This window comes from Adelges cooleyi, unplaced genomic scaffold (assembly GCF_023614345.1).
Source record: "Adelges cooleyi isolate 19-005CV unplaced genomic scaffold, UGA_ACOO_1.1 ACOO_flye_CR_arks_rails_tigmint_CR_PRNA_30, whole genome shotgun sequence".
NCBI lineage: Eukaryota > Metazoa > Arthropoda > Insecta > Hemiptera > Adelgidae > Adelges > Adelges cooleyi.
The window spans coordinates 9687977-9702778 of NW_026095971.1; the positions used below are offsets into that span (position 1 = coordinate 9687977).

Here is a 14802-nt window from a genome sequence, read left to right on the forward strand (position 1 = left end):
TTAAAATATTTTTTTTTTATCGGTATCAATGACTGAATATTATATGACATGATCTAAAGTAGAGATTGCTGACCATATAATATTAGTATTGTTTTCATAGCAATGTCGCGCTTCGACATTGGCATTCCGTGTGATTGTATTGTACGATCCGGACGAGAGACGAAATAACAATATCAATACAAATACATGAATTATATTATTGTATGGAATCTGTTGACGATGGCACGAGAGAGCCGTAATCTTATCTGGAGCCCAGCGAGTACGTGCCGCGTAAGCTTTGCAGATTGGGCGACCGATGGCCGCCATACAAGGACAATCGGACGCCGCAGTCAGTTTTATGTCAGAAACATGGGACAAAACGTTTTTCCATTGCTGTGCTATCGTTGCCCGCCGTTATTCGTGGCCGTCGCTCTGTTATGCTCCGTATCGGCGTCACAGAACCACCGCGTCGGAAGATCCATCATCCAAGTGCCCATTAGAGATCAGTGCCAGTGTCCATCTGGCAGTATTGCATACGACGGACAGTGTAGGCCCTTGTTTCCCGATTGGGGGGACTACGACCTAACGTCCACCCAACGGCAAAACAACGCCAACGCCGTGGCCGTCATGGAAGCTGCTCAAGCTGTATCGGCGGCCACTAACCCCGGCGGGAGCGGCCATCCGTACGGCAGTCAGACTGACCGTAAATTAAATTTTTTACATACCTGCTTATTCTCTCTGTTATAACACTAATGTATTGCGGTGGTCTAAACTGATCATCTCTATATCCTATAATTAATATTAAGGGTAGTATACTCACAATAATATAATAGTAATAGTAATAATAGTAGGATGATAACATAACATTTTTTTTTTTAAACTGTTTTTGAAAAATATTTCAATATGAATAATTTTTATGCCGGTTTGTAAGTATTTCGCAACGCTATCGGCTGCCAATCGCAAAGTCGATACTCAAATTCAGAATTTGTAAGCTTAGTCATAAGCACATTTTAGGGGGTTTGTGTATCCATAGGAATCCAATTTAGAAATTAGCACCTCTGAAATTGTTTGCGTTCCTTCATCATTACACTGAGTTACATGGAAGAGTAGCGTTATAATACTTTGGATGTTTAAACTCATCTACTTTGTTTTAGCGTAAATGCGCCACTTCACTTAGTATATTCTAATATTACGGGGACGTTTTATCCCCTATTTATTAAGGAATTCGGTATAGGAAATGTTTTTCAAAATCTTAATTTAAAGTTTTTTACTGCAATGTGTACTTTGTTTAGTAATTAGTACTCCTTTTTTAGTATTTAATATTTGTTTTACTATCACAGCATCCATGACAACGGTTTTAAATATTTTTTCATCTACACATACGCAGAATGCAATTTTTTTATTCATATAGTAGTTTTAGAAAAATACCACTTATTATAAAATCGAAAGATTTTCAAATTTTAGAGATAATGGCAGGTAATTTTTCTAATGTGTTCCTTAGAGTTAATTTAGCTTGATACTTGTTGTTAAAAAAGATATTTTTTATTTTTTTAAAACAGTGATAACTTTTATCCTGAGAAATATTTTGAAAAAGGATAGGCCATTGTTTCTAAAATGTTGTTTTATTACATTTTCATCATGGGATATTTTGCTCTTAAACAATCATCAGTCAAGTAAAATGCATTATGCGTAGACAAGTTTTGCTCTAGAAATGTGAGTGTACGACGTCCTCTTAATATGCAAAATATTTGTTATTTTCTGGATACCAACAATGTACATCATGTAAATCAGAAAGTAATCAGAATGCTAATAATATTAAAAATATAAAATATAATTGTACAAAAACCAATGTAATATAATCTAAAAAAAATAAAAATTGCTTATCACTTATCTTACTATATTACTAGAGAGTTTAAAAAAGAAAATGGATCTCATAATGGTTGGATTGTTGAAAAATGATAACCATATCAACATTACAATAGCTACTAATTTGACTAAAACGAGGTTGAATGGTTTATTCACAACTGTCGACGCTAAAATCGGTTTTAATAATAAGTCATACAATTATTACATTTTCATGTAAACGTTTTCTATAATATTCTTTTCCTCTACGAATAATAATTATTAATAATATAAATATATCCTATTATATATAGTAGGATAACCTTATAAAAAAAATTGCACTTGTCCGCCATATTTTCCAAGACGGCAGTACTAAACATAAGCAGTGTAAGCACTGCCTATTTTGAGATCTAATAATATATATTTTGGTTTTTCATAATGTCAAAAAAAAAGTTTAATAAGTAGTTTTAATTTTTGTGAACTAACGAGTACAAGATATTTTGAAAATCTAAATATTAGTATATTAAAACAGATAAAAACTGGTATTGATCCGGATTTTCTAAAAATATTTAAATATTGGAAATTGGGAACGATAATTATAACTAAACTCATAAATTTATAATATTTTAAAACCCCTAAATTATTACTTTTTAAATGATTAAAGACAATAAGAACTTAATCGGTTCTTTTAGAATTAGAAAAATAAACTGACTATATTTAAAACCTTATGAATAAAACGAAGTATAAATATTGTTATGATCATTGTTATTAAATGCCTTTTACACGGGATTAACTGAAGTCAAAAGCTTGTAAGAGCTAAACCCTATTATATATTTTATGATAAAATACTATTTTTGGCTAGGATAAGAGCATTCAGAATATTTTACAAATGTTTGGGGGTATATTATTAGTTTTGGGGTACCTTACCCCCCCCCCCCAAAAATTTTTTTTAAGTCTATGATACTTTAGGAAAAATTAAGCTAAAAAAAAAATATATTTCTTATCCCCCTCCTCGAGAAAATCTTATATAAACCTCTGGATCCGATAGACCTAAATGCTTATGATCTAATACACTTTCTACGATTTTAGCAAAGGTACGCACCTTTAGAAAAGATCTGAAACACAACGAGTTATCCGTAATCATTTTCGCAAATTGAAATAATATAACTTTAACCTTTGAGTGATTTAGACTAACCGTAGCCGAAATTTTGATTAAAGCTTTTAAAACTTGTAATAGGTAATTTAAAAATAAACGATGGAGAATGCAAACATGTACATGTAATATAATAATATAGCCGCGCAAGCAAAAAATCTTTAACTGAATTTTGCTTCCCTCGGTCCCCTTGCTATACTTTATTTTACGAGTATTTTGTTCAAAATTAGATTTTCATGCTCAATCGTCCCATATAGTCTACCGGGATGTCTATAAATTGGTCGTTTTAAAACAATATCTCTTGGGTACTGTGCATGCCTTTGAACAATCAAGCAATTTAAAAATTGTTCTTCTGAGTGAAAAAATCTGTATATAAAATGAACTCTGTGATTATATTTGTATTTTAGAAGACGCTGTGAACACCTTTCTGTATGCCATTTTAGCAGATCTCCGAGAGCCCAGGAAAATATCAACAGAAGATAAGATTTCAACAAACTTTGTTCATTCTTGTATCTATAGTCATTATAGTTATTAATTCATGTATACGGTCAAAATACGTAAAATATATATATATATTTTTTTTAATATGTAATTTTTTTTTTTTTTTACAAATTACTGACTACCGAATACTATAATTTATAAAATTCAAATTTTATATAGACATTTAATTTTGAAAAATCCTATGCTTGGATTTCTTGTTTTTTGTGTTGAATGATATGTGTTTTAAAATTAAATTATATATTAACACGTATCACACAATACTAATTTATATTAGGTACTCCAGAGTGTCGTTAAAAGACAGCTAGAAGTTTCACTATTGGAATTGCGCCTAAAATAATATTTATTTATGACTTTACGATTGCTTTACAATGTTTTTATTTGCTTAACGTTTTATACTATTTTTAATCCATTCGGCGGCTGTTATAGATGCAAGAAACTCGCTCGCGTATTATATTACTAAATCAAAATATGTGTACTTTATCGTTCATTCTACCACATAATTTAACCCTCGCAAGACAAGCAATTTGTGTTAGTTTTGTGTAAACACTATTATTCAAAAAGTTTAAGGTCGACACGACACGTGGATTCAATGCTTTTAATAACACGAATTATTATTACGATGATTGTGTAAGTAGTACAGAATTAACTAGCAATAAATAAAATCAATTTAGTTAAAGAATTTTACATATTTATTGCTAAATCAAACAATATTTTTTTGTTATTATACATGTATAAAATTAGTAAATTATTTATAAAAAGAAAATACAGTGGGATCATAGCATATTGAAACCAAGGGGGTCAAAGGTTTCAGGAATAAAATCACTTTCAAAATAAACGATTCAATGCCAATATGTAGATCAATTGTAGGAAAAATTAGAGAAAATAGGTTGAGATGGTTCGGTCATGTTATGAGAAGAGATGAGGCAGAGTCAGTAAGAGGTGTTAAGAAGATGAATGTAAAGGGAAAAAGAGCAAGGCCGAAGAAAAGACAGATAGATGGAATAGAGAGTGATACAAAGATAGCTCGAGTGATTGAACGAGATTTAGAAGCTCGAGCTCTATGGGGTGTAGGACTAGAGTGGCCAGCCCCATATGTAGTTGGGAGAGTAAGGCAAGGATAAAGAAGAATGCATATATGTAGATGGTAGAAATAATTTGTTGCTGTTTCTACCTAATCGTAATCAACATTATAATAAAAATGATTTTGGGGCACCGTAATTTTAAGTTGAAAATATGTATATTTTTGGCATATTTTGCGATTTTAAAAATGACTGAGTAAATTATTTAAATTTTTGGCCAAATAAGTACCTTTCAAGCACTATTTCTGATCTATAGAGTTGCTACCAGAAGAAATAGGTTTAGAGTCTTAAAAAATATCGTTAGACACAAAAATAAAACCACTTCATTGTAAAATAAATACCTTCTCAGCTACGTATCGTAACTAATGGTACCAACATAAATTAAACATTCTGTGTAAAATGCTGCAAATTAAACGTTGTGTGTTATTTCCCGCCACCTAATTATAGGAGCAACACAGTTTTTAAAACGGTGAACGTAAACTGATAAAGCACGATCTGTTCACATTATCATATGTTAATTTGTAAACCGAAAACTATAGTAGTAATTGAACACTCTCCATTTTGTAACAATCTAGGTGATGCGTGGCTTACATTTATCTCATTTAAACTTTCGTACGTTTTATAACAATGTTTTACATTACAATTATAGTGACATGTTTTGTAATTTGCGAAATCAGCAGTTTACCCGTCTCAAATGGTTTTCGTCCAATAAACGGAGGTGAGTCCAAAAACAAAATGCTACTGCATCATAGTAGCAAACATATTGACGAAGATGTGACACTATTTGAAGAGGAAGATCCTTACAAGTTCAACAAAAGGTACAAAACATCCAGGTACACAAAGTTTATTAACGACATAGCCACAGCAATAGAGCCGTTACATAATATGAAACCACTTTTAGCTACAAATGATGTAGAAAACGTCGGTGAACAGTTCAAAAACAAATTTCAAGAAAATTCTCATTCAAAAAACGTCATGCTAAGAGAAGTCGAGAATGAGGTGGGAAAGGAAATTAATAATAATCTGGCGAAAGAAATAAACGATGTAATATAAAAATAAAAACTTGCTCAATATGATGAAAGTATATTGGCGGCGACGGATTGACGAACCGTCCCGGAAGCGAATTCGTCAAGAAACCATCCCATGATGGCAGCGTTGGGCCTTTATGGCCCGTTAAGCTACATGATGATGATATTGGCGGATAGCATCCAGCATAAATATAAACAACTAGCTGAGTGAGTAAAAAAGTACCTTACCTCAGATCAAAATAATAACAAATATATCTGATTTGATAAAGTTGCGTACAAAAAAAAGCAGGATGAAGAAGGAAGTTGAAATATTACAAATGTGGCGAAAAAAAAATAGGAAAATTTGGATTATTGCAAAACAAAATTTCAGATTAGCGTAACAACGATAATGTTTTTAAATTATTAAATACAAATCTAATTAATGCTAAAAATAATAATTACCATTGGCTTAAAATAACTAAAGATAATTTGGCAGAAGTGTCATAGATCGAGGTAACATTTTTGTAAACCATTAATTTATAAACCCAAAATAAAATTAAATAGTTTCTAATTATTGTATTTTGAGTTATTTACAACTATAAAGGTGCTTTAATAAACAAAATGGCGTGCTAGAGAAAATATATTACATATATTGTTTTATTTTTACTACAACAATTTTAAATTCGAATATCGAGAAGATTTGTTGAATTATTCCAGTTTTTATTTATATTTAACAAAGGTGGTAACGTGCTCTTTAGTATGATATTTTTAGAATAATAATAAAGCAGTATTTTAACAATATCCATTTGCGACGAAGGAAAATAATACCTACATATACATAAAATATTCTTTTAAACGAAAGCACGGGCAGTTTAATATATGTCGACATCGTGTCCAATAATAATCGGGGCGCCTAACAAAATATTAATAACATTGGTGCAAAGCGGATTTTTTTTTTGTTATTAATAATGAACGTTTATGGAGAGAAAGAAAATAAGTAATGACGGTCGAAAATTTAAGGTGAACGATTTTTTTCTCCCATTATAATGCAGAAGCTTACAATATTTTAATAACTTTTCCCTTCGCCTCGTTCAAATACGAGGTGATTCAATTTTAGTTCGTTTTTATTATTATTATTTACTTTTTTTAAATTGATGTTTATTAAGCAATTAGAGGGTAGTAGTAGTCGTCGCCGCCCAGTTATTTTGTAATAAAATATATTTGCAATTCAATTAGCCGGATTTTTTTTCTTACTCGGAACACTACCCCTAGTACGCCCATTTTTTCACCCTCTCGTTCCTGAAACCGACGAATAAAAGGATTGCGAACTTATTGTGTTTACAAAAAAAATGTTGGCCCGAAAAATAATAATCATCACGGTTCATCTGTAGGCAAATTAATGGCATTTAACACAGATAATCAAATTTTAGAAATAAAATATAATAACGAGTTAAATACACTGGACGCCAAGAAATAAAAAAGGGGAACTGCCGAGGGTGAAAAATTAAAATAAACATTGTAAAGTGAAGAGATTTTTATTTTACGAAAGTTTTACAAAACTACATTAACGCGTGCAATACAACCTTTAATTTTTAACATAGAAATGCCTAGGAAATAACCAAAGAAAAGACTTGTCGAAATTGCTGTAAGACTAAAAAGTTATTACATTTTAACTATTTAAGATACTGGTGGTCATCTATCCCGCATACGTCATAATAAGGTTAAAACAAATATTAACACACGTCATATAATATTATATAATATATTTTTGCGATCATGAGTTTAAAAAAAATATTTATGTGTGCTAACAGTATAATATGAATGTGTTAGAGCTTTCATCAGGTTTAATTATAAAATTCGCTTTACAGTATCCCAAATTAATCGGCTAGGCGCCAAACCTTTTTCTGTTTTTGAGAATAACTGTTTGCTAAAAAATGTATTTTCTAATAATAACATCATAAATGCCGGGATGCTGTAAAATAACGTGCTTCAGTGTGCACATAACCAAGAGTTCATGATGCAATTTCGCAGTCTATGTGTAAAATTTAATATTGTTATGTGGAACATAACACTGTGTGGTTAACGATATCGAAATAACTCGACTACGCAATAATAATATAACGGTCTGTATTAAAACGGTGAGTTATTGAACAATTAATTCCGCGATGGAATTCCTTAGCCGTTAAGGGAAACTAGCGTATTGTGTCGGAAGAGACTCGCGTCACGAGTATTATGGTGTTGTACATGAATGACATTTTCATGTGTGGAACTTCAAAAGACAATAGGCTTTTGTGTTTTGTCATGATAAAACGTATAATTAAACGCGCTAATCTTAAACTTTTGAAGTAATATGCGTCGCAAGGATTTCAATGAGAGATTATATTAATATTATGATATGTATTTTGCGCGGAGTTCCTAATAAATTTAATTAACGTTGGATTTCAAGATGAACTAGATTTTCATGTAGTTTACTGTAATTGTCTAATCGAAAATAATTATAAAACATGAGTACAACAGATCACATACATATTAAAACCAATTAATTTATGAGTAATATGTGAATATTATATAATATTGGAAGAGATTTAAACAATGTTTTTTTAATATGTATAGCATTCAAACAGCAATGGTCGGAGTCGCCTGCATCAAAAACCAAAACAATTGTTAATGTTCTAGTTTACAGGATGGTTCTTATATCGCTTCTCCGGTGGAACAATGGTGTAAATGCAAATGGTCGTATTTAAAATGTATTAAACATCACAAGACCACCGATATCTCCTAGTTTATTTATGAGTACATGTTCGTCGATAACAAAGAAAATATTGAAAACGGATGCGTTTAACAAGCGGAGGAGAACGACAAGGGAAGAACCGCGCCGGTATATTATTATGTACAAGATCATCTATTCAACCAAGTTTCCTCGCAAATTCGAGTACTCACACACATGCAAGCATACAATGGATACAATTACTTCAACGTGACACTTCCGTCACTACTACCGCAGTGTGTGTTTGCGTTCTATTAAAACGTCTCAGTATGGAATATTATTATTAGTTTTTTTTTCATTTTAACAGCGCACCGTCTCAATGCTCTCCCCTGATCCAACATGACGCGTTATTATTATTTGCATACTGTATAGTGTACAGTGTATACTCTTGTTGCGCCTGCATCGTTTCGATTATATTTCTGCGCGCCGAATAAACATTTTTTCTGATTTTCATTTTATTTTCATCAAATACATTGTATATGTGTAAATCAACAACGCTGCTCGAGAATTCGTAATGTATAATAACATATTCATGATGTATTATAATGATTACTGGGTTTACTATAGACTAGTGAATAACCAAATAGATTGGTCCTACCAACAACGGCTCCAGACTCGGACAAATACCCCGTCCAAGACACCCGGGGAAGTTGGCACATAATATGCTTACAGTGACGTCGTTTCGTTTCGGGTATTTTAATTAAACTGCCCGCCCTCAACAACAAATTTTGGGAACTTAAACGAGCTTGTCGCCTTTTATGCGGCGTTAAGTACGCTACCGTATACGTATACTATACTTTATTGAATGTATTATAGCGTCTGCACCCGCGATGTGTCCGAGTCGCCGCAAACAGCTGGTCTCTCCCTTTTGCTCGCATTTTTAGCTTGGACACTACAACGATGCAATAAGGCAGGTCCTATATTATAGAGGCTGTACTCTGTCGCAGCTCGCTTTTATATATATGTGTTATTATGAGCAAGGCGATTGTGAATATCATTTAGGCGAACAATATTTGAATAGGGCGTGCTTGTAAACTATACTGTATACTGCCGTTTCACGGCCCATTAAAAAGGAACCCCGGACTATCCGGAGAAAACTATCACCCCCTGCCCGGTGCTCCGAACCTGCTTGCTATGGCGCCAAAAACACCATTTATATGCTGTAGTGGCCATAGATCTGGTCTGTAATTAAGATCAGTATTTGTATGTGAACGATTTTAACGGCCGGGGCCGAGCGACATAAAGATGTCAGACAAAAACGTATTCTATGTACTATACAACAACCGTACAGCCCTATACATACATCAAGGTGCTTATGGTGTCCCTATCAAAGCGTATATTATATGCACTATTATGACTATATGTATATGATGATGAGAATACGCGATGGAAATATTATATGAAAATGATAGCACTGCATTTGAAATGCGCTTTCATCTTTTTGAGCGCGTATAAGATTTGTATGAATCGGGGTGGAAAATCTACTACGTGCTCGCCATTTTTAAACGTACATCCCACACGTTATACATACAGCACAATAGTGTTGATGACTGCTACCGAAACGTGAAAACATATTGTTTTTTCGCAAAAAAAATTTTTCTGATTTAATATCGTAAAAAAACACAGTCCACAATAGTGGCTATGATGAGATTTCCGACGTGCTACGGAAATTCAAAGTCACGTCAACATCATCATCGTCACCACCTGGTGGCAGACGTCTTTAAAACAATAATCTAACCAATAGCGATCATGCCAGAGAAACTTTATTAACAGTGAGTTCCAGACTCACGTCAACTGTATCACTATTATTAATAGTCCATATTGCTTTTTTATAGAGAATATTTATTTGTACGAAGAAAACATGAAGTGTAGAAAAAATGAATATTGAGGTCATTGTGAAGTGTACGATTACTTACATAATAAGGAGTGTTAGTTAATAAACGGCGGTTAATTGATTTGAAGGATTGAAATAAGTTTTTAGTTTGAGGGTTTTTCGATCCCCCAATTTGGATGCCGTGAGTCATTGCACGATGAATAAGTTGATTGTATAGAAGAGTATTATTGTTAATAGAGATGTTTGATCAGAGAAGATGTCTTAAGTTATGAAGTTTTAATTTGAGGTATATTTTTTTTAGTTTTGATGTGATTAGCCTTACTTCGTCGTTTATCAAGATATATGCCTAAGTATTTACCAAGTTTTCTATTGGGATTATATTATTGTTAAGCGTTACTAGATGATTAAATTTGAAGCCTTAGGAAAAGGTATAATATGTGATGATTTGTTTCATTTACTTAAATTTTCTATTGGTATGACACTTGTTTAATAATGGTTCAACGAAAGTATTTTAACAAAATGTTTAGTTACTATTTTATATGATAAAGAATGGCAATAAATTGTGCAGTTCGTTTTTTTTACCAGTCGTCTTTTAAAAGATGGTAGCGTATAAGAGCAGAAAACGTCAAATGCATTTCGCAAGCAATTACAATATAATGCATTCACACCCGAAAGACATGTTCATTTCGCGGCGGAAAGGTGAAATTGATTTCGGTAGGAGAAACGCCATTTAAGGGGTAAGCGTGAATTGGATTTGCGCGGGGCCGATTAGTTTTGACTTAAATTCGTTACGGCCACGTGTGTGCGTAATCGGTTTGGCCTCGTCGCCTCAGTCTCTTATACACTGTACTGACGAAAAAGACAATTTCAACCTTCCCTACCCCCTCCTCTTAACTTCACAGTTGGCAACACCACCCTCGTACAGCGTCTTTCCGAGTTTTACAACCGTTTTCCAATTACCGCGAGCCGCCACCGCCTCTGTTCAATTTACTTCCTCGAATCTAAGCGTATAAATCATTTTTGAGATTTTAAAGAGCTCTCAAATATAAAGATATTGTATTTTATCTTAATCTCGATATATTACTCTTTTTCATACGGCGGATAAATAATATCATTTACAGATATCGACATTGTAAGCCATTGTTGAGAAATTGGACCATATTCGTATTTAAACCTAAGATCCCAATAATTCCAAACCGAACTAAAAATTATAATAGTACCTACCTACATTAATTTTTTGAGAATAATACATAAAAAGACAGTCGACTATTTTATATGTTATATAAAATATGTATATTTATTTTTTGAGAAAGCATCAACAATTAAAGCTGACACCGATAATTATATTTACAATTTGCAGTTTAGTCTATATTTGCTACTAAATTGTATCACTACTAAATATAATATTATAATATCAAAAAAACTGCTAATAGTTAGAAATAAGAATAATGAATATGTATTAAAAGTACAGAATTTCCCAATCTCAAAGTAATTAACTTTTAGACAGCCCTGTAAAATCGCGATTCATGCGCAAAAAGTGCCGCACTTCTTACCTCGATCTTTATTTAATTTTGATAATTATTAAGTAGTGTATTTTAATGTATTGTTGACAAGTTAAACAAAACATTTTGTTTTTAGTATACATTATTAAGTAACTATGACACGTTAGAGTAGATGAGAAATATATCAAACATTTTAATGTAAGCAAATTATTATTTTACTTACTTACGTACTTAAAACGTATAAGTTATTATTAATAATAATAAAATGTAGTTATAAATTATAATATATTAAGTCAAGATACACGCAATTGACGAAAACGAATTGTTGTGTAATAACTTATATTTTAGTGAAAGGGTGTACAAATTCTTTAAATTACTGGCAAGTTTGATCCTGGCCAAACACCTAAGCATGTTTACAACGAAAGCGCTGATTTAGATTTCGAAGTCCTTTTGACCGTGCCGAAACGATCGTCGTTATCCACATCCGGCGACGTAGCGTAACGTTTCCGATGATATCTCAATGAGCCATAAAAAATATATATTAACCGGCCACAATGTGTCGCACAATAATATTATTGTCAGAACACACGTTGCTACTGCTATTCCCGACCGGGTTTAGTCGCATTCTCAGCAATTCGAAATCGGCGTATCAATATTAAAATATATACCATAAATTCATACATATTTTATATAAATTGTATATTTATACTACAATGTGTCATTGTAAAACATAAACAATAATAACTCGTGATAAATGAAAACGCCTTATTGCCGAGTTTTCGACATAACCCCTATCGTTACTTCTGTGTGTCACATATTTCCATACGGTGGTCGTAAAATATCACCCGACTTTCGCTTGTGAGTTGTAATTAATTTACCGGTCCATTGCGCACCCCGTTTTCGAACCACATAAATTGCATTAAATAATATAATTTCAATCGCCGCAAAACGTACGATTGCCAGTCTACCGAAAAAAATATTCTACTTGTATAATATATTGACTATATAGTTGTAATATTTTGTTCTACGCATTTTAAGGTCACCTAATAGTTGATTAAAACTTAAAACCATAATAAAATGCCATTTTTTAATTTTTATCAACAAATGTCTTCCGAAATTTTTCAACAACCAATTAGTATTTCAGTCCTTTTTTATAAGGTACGTTACGATTTCCTATACTCTCTATATAACTCACGAATACTCGAAGACGTAAAATAATAGAATGCCGAACGAGACCAAGGGGGTACAGCGAATTTTCGAGTTGAAATATACCAACAATAGTACCGGACTATCAAGAATAAATACATTTTTTTTTTTTTGACGAAGTAACTAATCTAGTGAGCCATTAGTATTTAATACGTAGTGCGAGTTACGGACACTGTCCAACTCCAATAGCCTTATTGTAACTTGTAGGTTATTTGTTTTTATTACGGTTAAATACTATTATTAAATTATAGACAAACTAGGAACTTATCGAATACAATTTTTTACAAACGACAATCGCAATATTCAATAGATCAATGTTGTGCGACTCCTATTCCTCGCTTAGAAATCCTTCGTGAATAACTTTTGAACGTCAATGGCGGGAACATTTACATTCACAACAAGGTTCCGCAATATTATTTTAGAGTCTCATCGCGCTAACGTCACAAAAACTGCGCAAAGAACGACCAAGCCCATTTGAAATTTTACAACCGTCGTGAAAACACGCGCTAACGACTCAGAGGGTGGAAAACGGGTTTTTGAAACGTTCTTAAGGAGCGCGTTTAAGAAAGCATTCTAATAAAACCGAACGACTCCGCAGAACATATCTACACAGATTTTCGCCGCCACCGCCAACTCGCGTGTACTGTTGTCGTAAACGGGTTTGCGATTAAACGGCCTGGTTTAATTATAAACTGCAGGCCTAAGTAATATGTGTGAGCGTGTGTGAGTCGATTAGTCTGTACCGAAGGAATTAAACCGTTGTGGTGTGTAATGTGTATGTGGTTATTATAACCGTGGTTTCTTTACGCTCATATTTACACCATAAAGCTATTATTATTATCGTCGTGGACGCTATGAACGACATGGCGACGGAACTTTTGTATAATATCATATAACGATCCAAGTTTTTAAGCCGGTCGTATATTTTCCAAAACGGATTTTCGCTTACACGACACGCCGACTTAAACACTGAAAAAAATTATGTTCCCTTCTCTCGCGCACACAGCCAGTCGGTCGTCGAAAGACAATTAATAGGAATTTATCGGGCCCATTTGCATAATTGGATGCGCCAGTAGCATAAACGAAATTGCCCGGTCGGTGCAATGCATATAATATGTATATAGTAGCGCATATTACATAGGGTGCCGCGTGAAGTGATCGATGGTAACAACTACCCGGTTCATCCGAGTTTCCAATATTATACTCCGAAGATACGTTGTATTGCGACCCGTAATCGGTAATAAAGCGAAACCGGCGACTTTAAAAGTCGTTCCGAGGCGTATGGACACGGTTTTTATACCACTCCTCTTCCTCTTTATTTTGTTTCCAAGTAGACTATGTATACGGACGAGGGTTATAGGGATGAAACGTCGTTCGTCGCTCACGCCGCCACGGCATTTTAAATACCTAATACCATTGTACGATACTCAATGTAATTTATTCACTGTACCTACTCCATAATACACGGCCATCATAATATATTAATATAGAATGCACCTAAATTTAATGTTATACACGCTTATACTGTATACCAGGCTGGTTTGAATTTTTTCTTTGAAATTACTTTTATTGAACACATACAATTTGTAATTTTTTTTTTTTTTACAATAAATATTTTTTAAAAATTATTTACAATACAATATGTACATGATTAGCACAAGAAGGAAACATTAAGAGCACCTCATTAAATGTTTAAATAACTATAAGTTGTTCCGCTTATAATACAGGTTGAGACAGCCGGAACATTACCCTAAATTATATAGTATAAGAAATGTGCTATGTAAAAATAAATCATTACCCTCAATTTTTTTCACCCTTAACATTTGGGTAATGGGAGGTATATTTAATATAAAAAATTAAGTAAAATCTGTATTTTCAATTTGAATGATTAATGTCACAAAATTATTTATATTTTATTTATTACATAGTCGA

At 32.8% G+C, this 14802-nt stretch overlaps 1 protein-coding gene across 1 annotated transcript; it reads left to right on the top strand.

Annotated features, from left to right (window-relative positions):
• Window positions 1-348: 348 nt before the first annotated feature.
• LOC126839355 (uncharacterized) lies at window positions 349-3509 on the top strand. Its single transcript, XM_050574643.1, has 2 exons — window positions 349-682; window positions 3382-3509. The coding sequence occupies exons 1-2, from the start codon at window positions 349-351 to the stop codon at window positions 3507-3509; spliced, it is 462 nt and encodes a 153-aa protein (XP_050430600.1).
• Window positions 3510-14802: the final 11293 nt, after the last annotated feature.

Excerpts from the sequence above, each read along its gene's own strand:
- LOC126839355 (XM_050574643.1), top strand. The coding sequence starts at position 349 with ATGGGACAAAACGTTTTTCCATTGCTGTGCTATCGTTGCCCGCCGTTA. Across the intron at positions 683-3,381 it reads GTACGGCAGTCAGACTGACC|AAGACGCTGTGAACACCTTT; the intron begins GTAAATTAAATT and ends TTTGTATTTTAG.